This window comes from Osmerus eperlanus, chromosome 9, assembly GCF_963692335.1.
Source record: "Osmerus eperlanus chromosome 9, fOsmEpe2.1, whole genome shotgun sequence".
NCBI lineage: Eukaryota > Metazoa > Chordata > Actinopteri > Osmeriformes > Osmeridae > Osmerus > Osmerus eperlanus.
In genome coordinates this window covers 4,396,672-4,416,977 of record NC_085026.1, presented here as the reverse complement: position 1 = coordinate 4,416,977, position 20,306 = coordinate 4,396,672, and the positions used below count along the sequence as shown (strand labels likewise).

The following is a 20,306-nucleotide window of genomic DNA, read 5'->3' as shown; positions in this document are numbered from 1 at the left end:
CTTCCTCCTGCAGCCTCCTGCACCTGGCAGCTCTGCAGAAGCGCAAACACACTGTGTGGCTCAGGAACCAGAGCCTCAGCAACGATGACAACTAAAGTGGAGGGGATTAGAAACATGAGGGGGGGTTAAGGGGGAGGGGGATGCGGGCTGGGGGCTGGGGCTGGGGGAGGGGGCTGGGGCTGGGGTTTGGGGAAGGAGAGGGGGGATACTCAAGGTTTCCACAGTTGTGTGACGAATCCCGAAGTTGAATCCCTATTGCATGACGCCAGAGACACTGAATCACTGTCAGAACGGCTTGATGTGTGCAGAATCTCTCATGAGGAAACAGGAGAGGAGTGGGGGCGAGTGTGTTCTTGCGTGCGTGTGACTTCAGTTATCCAGAGGGTGGAAATGTTCTCCAATCCGTGTTCGTTTTTTTTACCCAGAAGTTTCTGTCATGCATTGTGGCAATGTCAGCGCATCACTAAAGCATGATTTAAAAAGCAAAAACAAATCACCTTATATGAAGGATATTCAATTCTGATTCAACCTGTAGGCTAGTTGTTTACAGGAAATAACAAAATCACAGTCCTTTTTCCCAAATGTTCAAGAGGACAATGTCCTAGTGACAGTCCAACGGTGACGTTTGGAAACATCATCGTATGTGGCATATTCAATCCTGAATCTAATGATTATAAGACAGTAAAACATAAAATAGCTCATTCATGGTCAACTGATCCTCAAGCCCAAACATCCTTTTAGACCAAAAGGACTTTCTCCGACTATCTCTGATTAGGCAGGGCTCTCAATCAATCCAGATGTAATCAATTAATTTGGACCACCTGCACCTGAACAGCACAGATACTGAGGTAACTCCCCTTTACAGGTTTTGAAAAGGCCAAGAAGCAGACAAAAAGTATGTGAATCCATGGAGTATCATTTTAGGATTTAATGCAAGGTAAAAATCGTCCAGTTTCTATTAGAAAACAAACCCCATCTATCAACAGTGCATCAGTAGACAAGCATAGAAGATCCATTATTTATGACACCTAAAAGACACTTAAAAAAACTCAAGACCTTGGCGTGATTAAAAACCAGGCAGATAAATGAACACAGCACGCAGCCAGCTCCCACACAATCAACACAGCTTACGTAACGCATCCCAGAGATCACAGCAATCAATCGGGCCGCAACAATCAATAAAGAAGTATTCTCTTACCAGGTCTCATCGTTTTTGAACTCCAGCTCTCCGTAGATGTCTTCGAAGTCCTCCCCTCCTCCCTTGGCCAGTCCTTCCACCGAGCGGAAGGGCACGATGACGGTCCCGCGCGCCCCGGAAGTCCTCAGCACCTTCACCTCCATGACGCCCACGCTCTCGCTCACGTGCGCCGAGTCGCTCTCGAAGGTGAAGATGCCGGCGTGGTCGTCGTCCAGGATGGTGACGGTGGCCACGGGGGAACACCCCAGCATGGCCCGGGGGTACGGGAGGCTGTTGGGGGACAGCAGCTCGTCCTCCGCCTCCAGGACTCGCACGTTGCTGAGGCGCACGAAGAAGTGCTCGTCCTCCTCGAAGATGTCGTCGTCGATGATGCCGACACTGATGTCCTTCACCACCTCGCCCGCTTTGAACACCACCGTGCCCTCGGTGAACTCGTAGTCCGCCCCCGCGTTGGCCGAGCCGTCCTCTGTCTTGTAGTCCACGTAGATGGTCTTGGAGATGTCCCCCCCCTTCCTGACCAGGGTCAGCAGGGCGGCCCCACAGTTCTCCAGGCACTGGTAGACGGCGGGGTCGAAGGCGATGCGGGACACGTACTCCTCGGGCTCCTCCACGTGGACCTCCAGGACGCTGGCGCTCCTCTTGGCCTGCTCCGCCACGTGCTTCTTCAGGATGTTGCCGGCGCCCGTCATCATGCGCGTGGCCTGGATGCGGTAGAAGGCCCGGCTCTTCTGCTGGTGGGACAGGGCGTAGTAGTTGGCCATCTCCACCAGCTGGTCCAGCTCCTTCTCCGGGTGCTTCTGCTTCAGGTCCTTGAGGATGCGGATCATGTCGCGGCGGGACTCGTCCACCTCCTTGCCCTCGATCAGGCCCATCAGGTTGCTGGTGGCGCCGCCGTCGGCGAAATGCGAGTTGGCCATCTTGCCGTCCATTTCGATGCCCTTGGAGCGGTCGCCCTCCGTCTCGATGATGACGCCTCTGTGCTTGTCCGCGCGGTACTTCTTGCGCATGAACTTGTAGAACAGCAGCCGGCGGTCGGCCACCCAGGCCAGGACCACGCAGATGGGGAAGAAGGAGAGCGTGACCAGGCCCTCCCAGATCTGCACCACGTTGGGCGAGAACACGGCCAGGATCATGTAGAGCCAGATGTAGGCGAAGATGCTCCAGCCCGCCGTGACGAAGAACACCCGCAGGTGCTTGATCTTACGCGTCTCCCCTTCGGGGATGACGGACACACACAGGCCGATGATGACGAACATGTTGAAGGCGGCGCTTCCCACGATGGTGGCCGGGCCCAGCTGGCCGGCCTCGAAGCCGTGTCCGCACACCTCGATGACGGAGAGCATGATCTCGGGGGCGGAGGAGCCCAGGGCCATCAGGGTGAGGTTGGACACCGTCTCGTTCCACACCCGGATGGTGGTGGTGGTCGTCTCCCCATTGGGCCTCTTGATGACAATCTCTTTCTCCTGGGAGGTAATGACCTCAATGGCCGCCATGAAGCGGTCGGCGATGATAGACACGCCGAGGAACATGTAGATCATGGCCACAAAGTAGACGATGACCCGCGCAATCTTGTCCCCCATGGAGGGGTCCTCCGGGTACCAGATGGGCAGGATGATCCCAGGGTTGCACTTTGAGTTTCCCTTGCAGGTGGCATTGTGGTTGGCCACCGCTGGGCTCGGAGTGGTCCGGGCCTCCGTGCACAGGAAGGCTACTGCCACAGACACCAGCCCCAACCAGAGGCAGGCGGATGTCCCCGGATTCCCCGTCCGTGATCGCTCCATCCACCCTCCTGGGTCTCAAGGGTCCTAACCACACTGACAGTCCCTCTGGGATCCAGCACTGGGCTGTGCTTGGGCTCAACACACCACCTGGACACAACAGAAATGGAGAGTTACACCTCGCTTGAGAACACAACAGCAACCGTCCTAAAAACTGCTGTGAGGTCCAAAATATCAAGAATCAGACAAGATATTAGTCTTTTTTATTGAGTGTAATTTGTAGCAATGTGTGCATTCTCTTTGTGTCATTAGCGGAAATCCACACAGTTCACAGAAATAAAAACTGGGTTTTGGCGCCAAGAACTAGAATTGACTATAATTTCCCTATCTAAGAGTAAGAGTTCTAAGCTCCAATTAGCTTTCTACTAGCAGGAATATCAATGAGCTGAGCTTCTGCACACTATAACGGCAGCATAATTACGAGACCTTTGTGAGTTCCAGGCGTGGTGGACTGGAAAACACATTCACATGCTCATAAATGAGATTTTTAGGTCTGTAAACTGCTGTGTGAACATTGTAGATAACAGTGGGTTCTGCTTAGAAAGAATTGTTGGTCCGTGGCATCGTTCCAAAAGTAAAAGTTTATTTTGAGTTCAAAATACTGTATGAGTTACTTCAACCAATAACATGGATTTTCCCAACTACAGTGTAATTGAGTGAGATCTCTGGGGTAATACACAGCTCTCAACCAAAACAGCTCTCTCAGCAGATGTGCTATGTTGCCAAACTAAGCACTGTCCAAAATGTCGCATTGGCAAAAACAGTGGAGGGGAGAGGTAGGGGGATGACGTACAGATGCCCTGTCTAAATCCATGTTGCCACCCTGAATGCACACGTAGAGTCCCGACTCCATCTCACAGGCCTGACGAGGGCTGCACACATAATGTCCAGCCGTCATAAAAGCTGGGGCTAACCGGATAAAGCCCCTCATTAAGTCATATGTAATGGATCGTGACAATATGACAGAGGCAGAATAGGCCCGAGGCATGGGAAACACAGGGAATGGTTATCCACTCGTCACTTAGAAGAGTAAAAAAGCAATTATGAGAGCAAACGGGAGGCGTTTATCAAGGTCTGCCCTCTCCATCCTGGCTCCTCTGTGATCGCTCGGTGATAAGGGAGGCCAGGTGTGGCACCATGTCCCAGAGCCCCTCTAGCTGTTAAGGCTCAATTAAAATCATCTTTCTCTCCCTCTCTCTTTCAAAAAGATACTAGCACAGTTAGTTCCATCCCTCTGTTTAGAACCCAGCAGATGTTTTTTTGACAGTGGTGCACCACTGTTCTTTTCCTGTCTCAAAACTAGCCGTTGAAGCTGTTGTTGTGAGATTGGTTATTCAAACAATAATTTGTCTTATAAAAGCTTGTAGTTTGTCTCATTAGGATAAATATGTTATTTCTCTGAATAATGTTAAACTGGACAGATTTCTACCAGCTACATCATTCCGGAGAGAACAGACAGAACTCAAAATGCTCAACAGACAAAAACAAGGCAGAAAGGCAATTGAGCGACAAAGTAGCTTAATGAGAAACACCACAGAATCTGAAGGCAAAAAGTATTTGTACTGCTGTGATTTCTCTCCAGTCTGAGTTTACTCTTACAAGGCAGTCACTGGCCCGAGGTTTGGTGCCTGTTTCAAAGTCAGGGGAGCACTGCTGAGCTGCTATATTCTCTCACTCTCTCTCACTCACTTCCTCTCTCCCTGTCTGTCTCTAGCTCTCCCACACTCTTTTCTGCCCCTCTCTCTTTCTTCCCATCCCTTTCCTTCTCTGTCTCCCCTTCACTCTCTCTCTCCCCCCCCCTTTCTCTTTCTGTATCCCCCTCACCTCCCCCAGCCCCCCATCCCCTGTCTCACATGGTAGTGAAGGCCTAGGCAGTAGTCTCCGGCCTCCAAGTGTCAGCAGTGCAAGAGAGACGCAGAAGAACATCTATGCATGGAACGGAGTGATACACTACAGTCACGATGCACGCAGGCAAGCGCACTGCAACCAATCCAACAGGAAATAACCGACACAACAGAATAAAAAAATTAATAAGGAATAGACCAGCAGGGCGCATAAAGTCAATGGCATCTCTCACTCAATCCATCATCTCCATGACACACTTCACAGAATAACAGTACATACTCTAGTCACACATACTGAACTCTCTTGGTTGTCAATGTAAACAGGCTGTATCATGTTCACTGATATCAACACAAACAACCACTCTATTCAAGCACTGATCATACGCAGGCCTACAGTCTTATAGTTAGGGTGAGTGGGATATTTGTTGCCCTTTTAAGGCCTATCTATAACTGAGAGACTTGTTTCAGCATTGGTGAAATAATCATATTAAAACAAATTCAGTAACTCCGTCGCATGTTTAGCCCAAAAGTGACGTTTTTTGACACTATTTGATCCTTTTTTTCAATCTTAGGCTCCATAGTGAAATCGCATAGGATATAATGTGCAATGTTGGTTTGCAAAATAGGCCTACCACAGAGCAAAATGTGCAACATGATACAGAAGGAAAGGAAGACCCTACGCTGTAACCCCTGTGACACCTTCTCCCTCGCTTGCTATAACACGCATGTTGGCCACGAAACGTTGATATTAGTTTTGTGACGCTCGCATAATGATTTCTCTTTAGGCCAATACATTTATATTAAACTAAAATGTTGTGCAATCACTTATTAGCCGGGCTTCCCTTAAAAAAAACACCTTGGCTTGGTAATCTCCTTTTACGAGCTGACGCGGGCAGCAAGTGCGAGCAAGACACATGACAAGATGTAACTAGGCAAACTGAGAAATCGAGACGGACACCCACGTATCTCTTTCTCGTTCCCTATTTTGGGAGGAGAGCCCTGAACAAGATGGCCATTTGAGATCCCCGTAAACATGGACTCAGCAGGCGACATGGAGAGCATCAGCTGTTGCTGATTAATCATTAGAGTCATTTTCTCTCACACCAACACCGTGGTAGTACACTACCTTAGGGGAATCCCTCTGTAAAACACCGACATAGAAAAACAGCAAGTGACACTGAAACATAATATCTAGCTCTGGCTTTACTGCAAGCAGGTTAGGTGTACATGTAAATTTGTCAGGGGGGGCAAATTCTCTGACATAGGCTGTTCAAATCCTCAATCTTCAGCTTGAGCGCACCTGCTGCAGGCCTTACGTGAAAAAAAACCCCCACTGTTCAAAATAGTGACGGTTTCTAGACATGTTAATTCTAGAGCCTTTAGACTTCTTTTTTTTTTTGGGGGGGGGGGGGGGGGGGGGCTATAGACAGGTGTAATTACCGGATAACAATTTCTTATTGGGCTTAAGTTGAAAGGTCCTAATAATTTTTTGTCATGTACTGTGTTTTCGACGACATCACATTAGTCAGTGCATCAGCGTGCCTACCACATAGCAGCAAGGGGAATGTACTAATAGCTCAAGCCTCCCATGCACACCTCTGCTACAGCGGCGCACATCTCGCTCCTTGGCTGGAGTGATGGACTGACTGACTCACCGACAAATGCATGTCCTCAGCCAGACAACGTTTGACATGAATTCCTTCAAGCCAAAGGTTAGAATTCTACCAACCCTTTCCGACCACCGTCTTTTTTTCCTACCTCATATTTCACGCCATAGCTATACCTTTTAGTGCAGGCCATTTGACAACAAAATTGTCTTCAGCAAATGAAGAGACCGACACCGTTAAAGTGATTGGCTATAGCCTTATCAATGACACGCTGATTGCCGTGGGCCCCACAAGGCTCTAGTCAACGATATTGATCATTGATTTGTCTATGAATGAGTCTCATGCGTGTTCAATCGCACAGCCTACCTGGATTTGGATCCCGAAGAGCAGTCTATCGCGACTGTAAAATATCCCCAAACCCTTTCAGGCAAGCTGTTTTTTCTTGAAGAAAAAAAATCTTAGCAACCTGCTACGTTTATTATAAACAGTTTGTATCACTCTTTTCGACACCTTCCGAGTCAAACGTGTGCTCCAACCCGTGGAATGAATACCCCAGAGCTGCTACCGTTTTCCCCGCGCACACGGAGACGGGTGCCCAAGTCTGCTCAGTTCCGGCGGTTTGGTCAGAGCGAAGTGATGGCTCCCCTTTCCGCCTCCTCTTGTCTTGTTACCCCGATCTTGCTGCCCGATGGGTAGATCCGTCACCACGCTGTCAACGGCGACGAGGTCGCTATTCTGAGGTCGCAGCCTTGGTAGACGGAACCTTTGAATACATGCAAAAGCCGCAAGCCCCGAAATATCAACGCTCTCCTCCTCCTCTCCCGTCTGCGGTAGCGCAGATGTACGCTGTGATGTCGGTTCTGGTATGCAGGAAAGATCCTTCTCACAGAACTCCTTTCGGAAAACACAGATGGCACAGGAACACCACCGACGTGGATGATCGAGGCTACGACCACAAGCAAGTCATTAGCACATATGTAGGGCTAGAGGAATGACACATTTATTTGCCAAGTATTTCCCATTCTTGCACAGGCTATCGTAAACACGCAAGCTAAGCTCCAATAAGAGGATGCATTTCAATATGAAATATATCTGATAATTACGACAGATGACATATCACCATGATGAAGCATCGTATATTCAAACATCATATGAGCAATGCCGCGCGCCCAAGCCGTCCGCCCCCCTCCCCTACTCCAAAAGTCACTCAGACACACATACGCGCGCGTCTACGTCATCATCAGCTGGGAGAAACCTGTCATGTACACCTCTAAAGAAGGCAGCTTTGCCCATCACAAACAGACAAAATTAAACACACAATATCCAACACAAAAAAAAACATCCATCAATGTCCACATTTAATACAAAAAAACACTGCCTTTGTCTATATATAAAGACTCACTATTGCCGGTTTCTAGACTAGTGGTTAACTTTAACGCAATTAATAGGCCTATATATTGATAGGCTACATATTAGACTATTAATTAATCAACCTATCCCATTCAGTAAGAGACCAATCGGAATGGCATCAATGACACATATTTTACTAGAGACAAAGAGGGTCTATCTTATGCAGAGCACGAAAATCATTAGGATCCGATTTTAATTGCATAGCTCAGCGATATATTAGGGAATCGAATTAGCTTGTTCAGATAGCCATGCTTGTTAAATCAAACATGTCATTCAGTAACAATCCATTCACAGAACGGAGTGGGCCAGTGAAGCGCCAATCTGGACGGATGCCCGACCCTCCACTCCCCCTCCTCTTCTTCAGCACACCCGGAGGTGGTGACACAGAGTCTGTAATTAGCATGGAGGGGGAGAAAAGGCGGCACGTTAATGAAGTTTCCTTATCTTCACTGCATGGGACTGGGGGGAGAGAATGCAACGGCCTGCTTGCTCTTTAGGATTGTTGCTGGGGCCCGTAGCCTATACCTGCGCAGCTCTGCATCCTATGATTGGAATTCAATGCAGGCTCCTGCCTCTCTCATCAAAGTCATCCATGCGTGAGGCGATGATTAATGGATTATACTTGTAATCAACACGCCAGGCGCGCTACCTAGCTATTCACTGGATCGCCACACAGGCCGTATTTGCTAGCTAAGTCTGTGTGGAGCTGACTGACTACAAGCGCTAGTTCTGTAAAGCTATAGAGAGAACTTACATTCTCTCTATTCCTCGGTTTCTTTTCTCCCTGCTGTCGGCTTGCTGCTGGTGGCTGCTTATATCCATTTCATTAAGATGTCTGGGATTCAGGAGAGCATTCGGAGCAAGGGCGGGGGGAGAGCGCTGAGATGAGGCCAGAGCAGAATAACGCTGCCCTTGCACTTTGTCATGTGTATTTTCTCAGCAGGCCACACGCTATGAGCTCTCCACTCATGTTGATCGTTTGTAGCTCGAGTCTTTACATCTTCAGCATTACGCAGACAGCTGGATAACACCTCTCACCAGTTTGATTCCTGTTGACTTCATTCCTGGCCATCTGGGCACTGTGGAGGGGACGAGGTCAGCAGCGCGGGTCCTCACTGCAGGCGCGTCTGCTCTCACTAACGTCACCTGTGGGCGACGTTGGCTGACTGCCGGCTGGTGATGCAAAGTGATGCTGTGAATATTAGCGAGATAAACAGTCGTCTTGCATTCTCCACGGGACCCTTCAGGAGTCACAGCCAATCACGGCCCGGTTGCCAGGGGGTCAAACATGGCGAAGGTTGTCACTTCATAATCCGACTTCCAGGGTTGACAGGATGTCGACGGAGTAGGGTGTTGATGTACTGTAGGTAGCCGGTATGAGAGGATCACCTCAGGAACACTACTGGCAGCATCATAACCAAACAAACACGTTAGATTATCTCTCGTCACAACACACGACACAGACCATTTCATCGCACAACATGGACGGAGGAGCCTGGGGTTTGAACAGTCTTGGCCTGTTCATGTTTGACACATTCAAACACCAACACAACAGGAAGCCTGAGGTATTTTTATGGTCAGAGGTCGTCCTTCCTTCTCACTCTCCGACTGCCCTCTGAAGACAGACGATGGGATGGAACATCCCAGAACCATTCATGATTCCATGGGCAGAGGGTTAGGGTTTCTTTGGACAGCCATTTTTATTTCTGCTGCAGTGGTCCTTGGCGTCGAGCACACATTTAGCCGTGCATCGGTCCAGAATGAATTTGCAGGGTTGGATGATGGTCAAGTCTGGCAACACTAAATTCTGAATGTTTTCAGGCAGGGTATTACTGTGAAGAAAGAGGCAGAGAGGAAAATAAAGAGAGAGGGGGGTAAAGATAGACAAAGATTAAGAGGTCCATTTATTTGAGAGTTTACCCATGCCTCTCTCCATCTTTCCCGCGGTCCTCGTGGGTCTCAGATTGCTGTGTGCCAGCGTGAGAGCCCCTGCTGCCCCACCCTCTGCCCACAGAACCGGGTCTCCATGGCAACGTGGTGCCCCTGCACGGTCCTGGGCAGCGAGGAAGTGACGGGGGTGCTGTGTGTGCGTCGTTATGTGGGGAGTGAAGTGAAACAGCCAGGGGGGGCATTTGTTCTGCGTGGACTCCCTCTCAGCTGCCAAGCGTTAGCCTATTTATAGAAATGGAAAAATGAACCAAAAAAGAAAACACACACACACACCCACATAAACGAAACAGAGCGTCTGTTTCTTTGCTTTGTTTCCCAGTTCATTGCAGAATCAGGCTGTGTTGTTATCATTCCTCTTTGGTTCTCTCCGTAAAGGGTGCGAGTTTATAGTAGAGAAGTCCTCTCTACTCAGGACTAGTTCTGAGGTAAGTCAGTATGAATTAATTGTATTTGATGCAATTCTACTAAAAAGGAAAGCATGGTGTAGGTAATTAATCAGGTTATTAATCCAAGGTTTTTGGAGCATTTAATTAATTTTCCCACTTCAATGGATCACATAAAAAAATATTTTGGCCTTTATTATCAACAAAACAATTACCACTAGCAAACAACCTCTCCTCGACAGTTGGAAATATTTAGAACTCCTGCATCTAAAGGTTAAATCTTAAAAGAAAAAGAAACACCGTCTTAACATTTCTGATCCAGTCAGTAGCCTAACAGAAACAGTATGGCACTGACAGCCATAGTGATCCTACTGTAGGCCTATGTGTATCACCGAGGGGCATCATATCTTTCGTGATGAACGCTGTTACTGCTTGAGTAATTTCGTACATGAATATGGAGTTAGGCTTTGAAACATTTCGATCAGTGAACCTGTCGGGTGTTATTTGGCTTATTTGACACACTGTTCAGCATTTAACCCTTGTGCTGCCTTCGGGTCACATGACCCAAAGGTTCATAACAAACCATCATTGTGTTTACCCAATTTTACCCAATACAAAAACAAATAATTTAATTTAATTTGCAATGTGGGGGGTCTGAGACAGCCCAACTGTTAAAAGAAAATGCTTCACTTTGTTTTTGTATGCGGTAAATTTGTCGCAATACGACGGTGGGTCACAATGACTGATGGGTCAGAATGACCCGAAGATAACACAAGGGTTAAGCTATGCATCGTACATGGCTTTGTGGTGTTTTTTTAGGGCCGAATTAGGTTGGTGGTGTTGCCCCGTGAGGTAGCAACGTTAGCCAGGCAGGTTTTGCACGATACTTGACACTGCGCAGCATCTTTTATAAATGCAAAAAGTGTCTAGTGTCAGGTTCTGTCGAGCCTGAGGCCATCGTACAGGTCAAGGTAAAGTGTAACGTGCAAAGTTGAACCTTCATCTGCAAACTGCGTTACTCTCGCGTGTCACGTGACCAAAGTAAAATCGCAGCCTTTGCGATTACAAAATCTTGTTTTGTCACATTGCGATATTATCGCAAATGCAATTAATCGTTCATCCCTACTGTGAACCATGTTTTAAATTATAATTTATTGATACGACAATTATATTTACTTAATAAATAGACAAGTATATTAGTCAATATTGGAGATTTCCAAAACCGGCTAATTTTCAGTAGCCTACTCACACGTAGCTATCCGGGATCCTAGCTAGTTAACTAGCCAATAGCCTACAATAGCTACTTAAACAGAGCTACTGCATTTCGCTAACTAAAGTAGCCTACTTGTGGCTAGCCAACTAACTGAAATATCAACAGTATTTTATTTACCATTTGAAACCTCTTTATCCAAGAGACTAATTTTTTTGGGGGGGAGTTGAAGACAAGGAAGTCGCAGACGTTATTGGATTGTATTAACCCTCGTGCTGCCTTCGGGTCACATGACCCAAAGGTTCATAACGAACCATCATTGTGTTTACCCAATTTTACCCAATACAAAAACAAATAAAAATACTTTTCTTTTAACCTTCGCAATGTGGGTGGTCTGAGACAGCCCGACGGTTAAAAGAAAATGCTTCACTTTGTTTTTGTATGCGGTAAAGTTGTCGCAATACGACGGTGGGTCACAATGACTGATGGGTCAGAACGACCCGAGGAGAACACAAGGGTTAAAGAATTTTCGTTTGTCACCTCTGAGTGAGACCGATTGTTGCCGCCAACCCTCGTAGCGAACGACATCAACGTCATCATTCTCAGCCACTCCCTCTGTTCGCTGATTGGACCTACAAAAATGTTGTTTCCAAAAACCGACTAATACACCAAAATCCCAGACCTAGTACAGAAGCCAAATCTAAATTGAGCGGAAGTACGTAGGAGGGCAGAGCCAGGCTACCAAGCATGCGCAGGCAAACATAATTCGCGTGTCAGGGCTGCTTTTCCCAAAAGCATCGTAAATCTAAATTGATTGTAGAATCCATCGTACGGTGGATCTTCTGTTATAGGCCTACGGGCCGTTTCCTCAGTCATCGTGGCTAAAGAGGCTCGTAGATTAATGCTGGGTACACAAGATTTTTTCAATCTTATAAGATTGAAAAATGTGAGAGACCACAAACATGAGGACATAAAAATCATAGATTTAACCGTTTTGCTACTATAGTGTGTGGTGTGCCATGATGTGATGTGGTGTGCTGTCTTTGTCACATCGGGCCACAGGTTGAAAATCAACTTGTGTCCCGACTGTGAACACAGTAAATCTCGCAACATTTCTCAAGACTTCAGAATAAGCATGGCGGACGATGTGCAGGAAGAAATTGCGATGATAAGTGTTTGGAATGATTTTCACGGAGAAAAAAAAAGGAAAAGGGTTATGCTGTTGCCACAAATCGACAAGCTGATCCTCCATCTCTGCTGTCCAAATCCATTTAACTTTGTGCTGCGCCGTGACTGCGTTTGTTATAAGTCTTCTCTCAGCTTACTTTCTGATTAGATATTGTTTCGTTTCACGTGATAATCTCCAGAGCATGCGCTGGTTTGTCATCGGGGTTTACCCCACACATCAGGATTTCTGATTGTAAATACTATTCAACATGTTGAATATTTACGATTCGCGATCGGGGCAGCGCCGACGTTCTTCCGAGCAGGTTCGGTCACTCTTAACCCTCGTGCTGCCTTCGGGTCACATGACCCAAAGGTTCATAACGAACCATCGTTGTGTTTACCCAATTTTACCCAATACAAAAACAAATACAAATAATTTTCTTTTAACCTTCGCAATGTGGGGGGTCTGAGACAGCCCAACGGTTAAAAGAAAATGCTTCACTTTGTTTTTGTATGCGGTAAAGTTGTCGCAATACGACGGTGGGTCACAATGACTGATGGGTCAGAACGACCCGAAGATAACACAAGGGTTAACACACCTCACACCAAGGGAACATCTGATAAAATAATCTGAACCATCAAGATAATCGGGACATTACCTAGGATTGTCGGAAGGGGGGAAATTTACCCCCTTCCGAATAATACCCATTCAGCATTAAGCAAAGAGACTTAGTTGAAAGTAGGCCAAATCTAAAAACAAGGCTACGAAAAGATCATTCTTTATAGCCTATATTTTTGTAGGCTATTTTATTTTTTTCACAGAAGTTAAACCCAAACTCGGATATTTTTCAATGAACTAGCTACTCATGTCTTTAATCAAATGGTGTGCGAATTACGTAAGCATTTCAATATGCATCACCTGATTGTAAATTAATGACACCTGGTTATGCACATGCCTACATTCAGGTGAACTATTTTGAGCCTTATAGGCCTACCTACGATAAAAAATGAAAAACGATCGTAATAATTATGATATAGCCTAGCCTATGCTAAACTATTCTGTACCGACAGTAAATAAAACCGTGATTACAAAATTATTTTAGTTAAGGTTTATTTAATTTAACAAAAGTCTTGATTGCGACAGCTCAATCACATTTCCGTATCTGGGAAGCGTCCAAAGTTCTTAAAAGACAGGTAGCCTACGAACGTTCTTGTTAAGAGCATATTTGGGAAATGCACTTAAGAAATAACGATCGTTTGTTATTTTGCTCGTTGAAAACTCTCCTAACAACTAAGAGCAATCGTTATTGGGAAACGCAGCCCAGACCAATGCTGGAAATAATTCAATAACGATAGCCTAATTGATTACATGAAAATGTGAATAGCCTATGTAGCTATAGCCTACCTAAACGCTATTTCACAAATAAAAAGGTGCGTAAACAGTGTTTAGGCCCCTACGTGCGTTTACCCTCCACTAGGTATACAGTTAATAAGCCATCCAGTCTACAAAAATAGCTTTGGCTTTCAGCCCTGTGAGCAGTGGCGAAAATCTGCTATCAATTTTGGGGGGACAATTTGCCTATGTCATTTTCTCAAGAGCAATTCCTGAGGGGGACACCAAAATTACTGCTGTAACACATAGCCTACATTGTAATATGTTAAATGTATATTATTAATATTATTTACATTTCCTTGTGTTTTCAGTGATTTATTGGGGGGGACATGATTCCCAGGATGAGGGGGGCCGTGTCCCCCCACGGGATTTCCGCCTATGCCTGTGAGGACAAGTATCAACATTTTCCAAGCTCATCTCTTACCCCACACGCAAAACCAAAACAATGAAATAATTAAAGGAGAAGGAAAAAGTTCATAGTGTCACTGCAGATGGAGCTGGCTTTTTGACGAAACACAGAGTGTGCATTATTCTGAATTGTTAATCGTGAGTGTTTTGGCAACAGCCACAGCCTGGAGTGTGTGTGACAGGAGAGGAAGCAGGTGGATCTGCCAGGGAACAGGCAGGAGGTGTGTGGTCTGAGCTCTGCTTCAGCACACATGCTCGACCTGGCAGGCAGCTCAGACGAGGAGAACAAACTTGGCTCTCCCCTCTCAAACTTAATTAGTTCTCCCAGTCGGGAACGGCATAGTAAATATTGAATTTGATTTCCTCTTTTCTTAGCCTTGTCCTTTGAATTTTTCATGCCGTTTTCTTGCATTTCGAAATGAAAAATTCAACAGCACGTGATGGATAAGAAGTCCGGAAATTGGGCCCCCAGCTGTGCCCCCCTGTTGGCCCGTTTACGACATCAGCCCCAGCCTGTCCCGATAACTACTCTGGACCAACAGAACCCAAGAAGAAGCCTAGCGTATCTGTGTGTGTCTAAGAACTGCTTAAGCATCTGAACTTCCGGTGTCCGTCCGGGTAAGATCCATCTGAACATAGTGACACTCAGACGGCTGAGAGAGAGACCTGATCTGTTGGAGCCTGAAGCAGCGTCTCCTCAAAAGGATCTCCTCAGGAAGACCAGAGGGAACCGGGCCCAGTACGCCTGGCGTTGGTGACGTCAGTTAGGTTAGAAAGCCTGCCTTGGTGTCAGTGACCATACTTCCTGAAAGCTTTTGAATTGGATATTTGATTTAGCCTGATGTGGAGTTAACAGCTTGACATCATTGCCACTTGGAGTCTATTCTCTGCAGCAAGCAAACAGGATTAGGGAAAAGCTCCATACAAGGCCAGGAAAAGCCCCTGCACCTGAACACTAGGCCTCCGTCCAGGAGAGGCGAATCTGCAGCAGCTGCAGGGATGTGACAGTGCTGACAATAGGGAAGCAAAACCACTGTCTTGTTTACTTGAGCCTGGACCTGAAACTACGTACGACAATATCAAGATGTTACTCTTTAAAGCATCGCTGACAGAGCAGATCCCACGTCCGGCTGGATCAGAGGAAGTCTCATCATCACTTCCTGTGCCGCTCCAGGTGGTCGCCATGCGTCCCGCCCTCCCAGTCTGGGGGCGGGACCTCCCAGTCTGGGGGCGGGACCTCCAAGTCTGGGGGCGGGACCTCACAGTCTGGGGGCAGGACCTCCCAGTCTGGGGGCGGGACCTCACAGTCTGGGGGCAGGACCTCCCAGTCTGGGGGCGGGACCTCCAAGTCTGGGGGCGGGACCTCACAGTCTGGGGGCAGGACCTCCCAGTCTGGGGGCGGGACCTCACAGTCTGGGGGCCTACTTCCAACGCATCCGTCAGTCACAGACATCTGCAGTCACGCAGTATTAAACAGTAAAAGTGCTCTTTCGCAAACATATTACTTAGGAGAAAAGGTCAACTTTTCTGAAGCGTGTTTGAATTAAATAACAGCAGGGACTGACTGTGCAGTGCCGGCCGTGTGTGTACATGTGTGTGCGTGACTCACTTGGATTACAGGTTGGTTGTTTTTCATATTTGATCCTCTATATTTAGGTTTGGTCGAGAAAACAAAGCCTTAATCATGTCACTCTCCAACAAATATAACACAATCCCATGGTTTTCAGTTATTGGTAGTGATATAACGTTCCATAATAGAACACTTGTTATTAAAGTGGATTAGTGAGGATTGTCGTTGAGAGTTCTTTCAACCAAACGTCACGAACAATGAAATCACCCTTGAGGTGTACTGTGACATGTTGAACCTGTGTCTGCAACATAATCCTCAGATACAGCAGGCTACACTAATCTGCTCTGCACCATGACAAATCAAATTGTACCTTAGGATGGATAGACATAGTTTCAGATGTTGGATTTGCCTTTAAGGTTGGGTTATAAACGTTCTTATTGCAAAGCAAGAAACACAAGGTAATACTATTTACTTAACTACACCAGTAAATCTCCCCCAATGCCATGCCAAGGAGAGGCAATAACAGCAGAGACTGATTGTATGTTCAGAAACATCTAGAAATGCAGTGTGTGGGGTTGTTTGCTCAACAAATCACCATGGAAAACCTCATAACCAATGAGGATGAAATGAGTGCTTTGAATAAATCCATTTCTCAGAGGTGCATTGACGGACGTACAAAAAAAAGTCAATGAAAAGCAGAAGTGCAGGCAGGGGTTGAGACACGCATGCAGAGTGCTGTAGGCAGCGCCCACGCCATCATTCTTTAACCTTTACAGAGGACAGGTACACCGCTCAGCTTTCCACCGGTAACAAATGTTGTTATTATATCTGTTTTTTTCTGTCTCTTGATAAATAACAAAAGAGAAAAGAATCAACCATTATTCTTTTATTATAGTATTATAGGTAGTCCCATTCTTACAGTGAAGTGACGCCACACGCACTAATGCACAACTCTGCTACCTAGTGGTGAATAGACTCCATGGCTGTTGGACACTCGGCCAACCCAGACTCACAGTGGGTCTAAAATGTCTTCTGTGCACAAAGAACCACAACATCTGATGTTATTGAACATCCTTAAAAAAAACAAAAGAAAAAAGCTCTCTGCAACCAACTGATCCCTCATTGGCCACAATTCATTACCAGCAAGGCTGCTCCACTTCACACAGACACAGGAAGAGCCCTCCCCCAGCGGGGGTCCTCGTGGCGGCTGTCTGAAGTGGGCCAGCGTGCTCCGCTCCTGCCGGTCTTATGAGGCAGGCTGGGGGCGGGCGCGCTCCGGACGTCAAGCTTGCCGGCTCTGCCTGGCTCTCTGCTGCTCCTGGTACTCCCTGGAGTCCTCCCAGGGACGAGGACCACGGATGTTCTTCCACTCCTCCAAGTTAATAGCTTTCATCTTCTGAAAGGTTAGACATGGAACCAGCATTGACCATGAGAACAAGACTACGAACCAGATTTGACCAAGAGAACAAGGCTAAAATTGCTGTATAGTACAGACACAGCACAGGCCATGATTAGCCCACGCTCCTGCTGTAAAACCACCATCTATACTTCACACTCCTTTCTCCTCATCCATCGCTCTCTCTCCTCTCTCCTTTACCTCTCCCTCCACCTCTTTTTTCCCCAACCCTCTCTCTCCCCCCATCTCTCCCTTCTACTCCTCTCTCCCCCATCTCTCCCTCCTCCTCTCTGTTGTACCTCGTACTCCTCCTCCAGAATGACAGACTGCCTCTGGGTGTTCACTTTAGCCTCCAGTGAAGGGTCCAGCTGGGAAGGAGAGAACAGAGGCCAGTTAGAACACACACACAGACTCACACACAGACACACACATACAGGCAGACTCTCACACACACAGACACAGACTCACACAAGGACAAAGACACACAAGGACACACACAGGGTAGACTACAGTATAAGGATCAGACAGACCTTATCTTATGTAAGAAGGGGTGAGGAGGCTGGTTGGAGAATGAGAGGGCCCACCATAGCTCCTCATGAATGATTTCTGTCATGTATAAATTATAGCACCTTCATAAGAAAGACTTAGCTGGCTAGACAGACCCATAATCTGTCATGGCAGGGATAAGCAGCCCACCTCTCACCAGCCTAGCAAAACGCACTGCCTACAGAGGCCAGACACTTGCCCTGTTAGTCCTCTGTAAATTATTCTGGTTGATATAGGCCAGACAGTATCAAAACAGGTTGGGAAGTACAGGAGAATATTAGGTAAGAGAATAAAGCAACATTTTCATGGAGAAATCAGAGCGGTTTGACAGAAGCGTGACATTTCCTCCCCCAAAGACCCTGGGAGTGTCGTATCTTCAGAGTGAAGTGAGTCTGGGCAGGGACCCCCAGAGCACAAAGCAGGGTGCAGGCCAGCAGGGTGCAGGCAGCTAGGTGGCTGGGGAGGGCTGAGGTTAAACATGACCCAAATTCACTGCCGGTCTAGGTCCGCCTCACAGTCCCTCAAATATATGCTCCGTCAAGCCGATTGCAAACCCACATTTTGTCCGAAGTAACAAGAACCTTGTCAGAGTGGCCATAGGGAGTCCAGTGTGGGGAGGACAGGAGCCAGGACCCTGGGCTGAGACCTTCACAGAACCCCGAGCAAGACCTCATCCTCATCTAGGGGCTAGACTGAATCACGGAGGACCAACTGGAACTGGGTCATGTAGTGACTCAGTCCTCAGATAGCGACTTGAAAGAGCGGAGTGGGTCAATCGCAGAGGGGAACAAATGAATGTGCTTAGATAATAGAGTCAAGCAGGGAGCAGAGGGAATTGTTTTCATAACATGGACACGCCTCAATGGCTGTTTAGTCCTTGCCTGCTTGATTTATCCAACCAAACAACACACAAACAAGCACATTAACACACTTTTGTGTTGCACACTCACACTGAGCCGCACACACACACACACACTCACCACACACACGCACCCATCGCAAACAAACAAACACACACACACACACTAAGGAAGCTGTGTCTAAATTATGAGGTTAAGAGGGAGAATGTGGAGCATGGGGAGGGGGCAGCTGCCCTGACCAGACAAGGCACAGGGCCCGGGGGAAAGATGGCCCCCGCGCTCCACTGCCAGCTCATACTGACAGTAATAAGAAGAGAAGTCCAGCCATCTGGCACCCACCCAGATGACATGCATGGGCATTTGTCACGGTAAGATTGCACAGAACAGTGACTTCCCGGCCTTCTTCTGAAGAAAACTTGTCAAACTAGGGTGCAAGGCTATAGCAAAGGTAAACCTATAGCCTAACGATCTTCCTATCTTACACTGATAACATGTCTACCATGGGCACAGTTACCACCACGACAGAGAAGCTAAGAAAAGGGCAGAGCGTTGCAGTAATATTGACATTATAACAGAAGTAGGCCAGTAGTACCATGAGATAACACTGTAGCCCTGTATGACTATTGCGTTTATTGTGTACAGTTGATTTGAGTTATACGTGAGTTGAGGCAAGCCCTACGGCTGATGTTGTGCATTTGTGCTATTTATAAAAAGGATTTCCCCGCACCTTGAATCGTGACTGATCTACTGGTGCAGTTCCTTATTTTACCACTACAGGGAGCAATGGTGCACTTAATAAATCATCAGGTTGATCCCTGTGGAAAAGTCTCTCAAAAACGTGAATATGAAAATATTTTAAAACGACCCGGAATGTGGTATTGATATCGTTCACTTTACCTTCTTCCTTATCTTCTGGGCATCATACCGGATCTGTGTAAACTCCTTGAGTCCGAAAGAACCTCCAACTATAAGCAACTTCAAGACAGAATGCATAGACCTGCGTTTACTTTCATAAAGAAATTGAGAGACTGTAACATAAATACTCTGTAAATGGTAACTATCTATTGCTGAAGCCATAGAACATACTGAAGCTACCTGCTAACTATGTAGCGGTCAGCTAACGCAATAATACAAAACAAAACTGGGATGGTGTACTGTATATTACATTAACCTAACAAATTACTTACGAGCATCGGAACACCATATCTGACGGTCTTGTTTTTTTTAAGTGCCTTTAAGGTAAACATGTTGCTTTAGCCAACCTGACATTCTACATCAATGTTATGTGGTTTACTAGCTAACCTTCTGACGCTTAAATTCTACGTCAATAGTAAGACGTCCGAGCTTTCAGCAATCCTTCAAAATAAAAGTGCGGATGATGTGTGAAAAAATGTGGACTGCACTATACTGTCTCAAATACAGAACAGTTTTTCCTCAAAAATGAGACTGAGAACATTGAATGTTAGTTTACGTATTTCATGTGTGTTTCATGTGTGTATGAACTCTACCTTATGGGGCATGGTCTTTTGACAGCGTTTCCATTATAACTGCAGACCACTGACCAAAGGCTTATGTAATGTGAGTGC

At 46.7% G+C, this 20,306-nt stretch overlaps 2 protein-coding genes across 2 annotated transcripts; both read right to left on the bottom strand.

Moving 5' to 3' along the window:
• Window positions 1–1,194: 1,194 nt before the first annotated feature.
• slc8a3 (solute carrier family 8 member 3) lies at window positions 1,195–2,884 on the bottom strand. Its single transcript, XM_062469505.1, has one exon. It carries the CDS (start codon window positions 2,776–2,778, stop codon window positions 1,195–1,197), a length of 1,584 nt encoding a protein of 527 aa, XP_062325489.1. The 5' UTR covers window positions 2,779–2,884.
• Window positions 2,885–16,789: 13,905 nt separating this feature from the next.
• Window positions 16,790–20,062, bottom strand: LOC134026499 (cytochrome c oxidase assembly protein COX16 homolog, mitochondrial). The gene is made up of 4 exons (XM_062469321.1): window positions 19,908–20,062; window positions 19,618–19,695; window positions 17,614–17,682; window positions 16,790–17,314 (listed from the first exon to the last, which is right to left on the bottom strand). Exons 1-4 carry the CDS (start codon window positions 19,965–19,967, stop codon window positions 17,201–17,203), a joined length of 321 nt encoding a protein of 106 aa, XP_062325305.1. The 5' UTR covers window positions 19,968–20,062; the 3' UTR covers window positions 16,790–17,200.
• Between the last annotated feature and the right edge of the window lie 244 nt (window positions 20,063–20,306).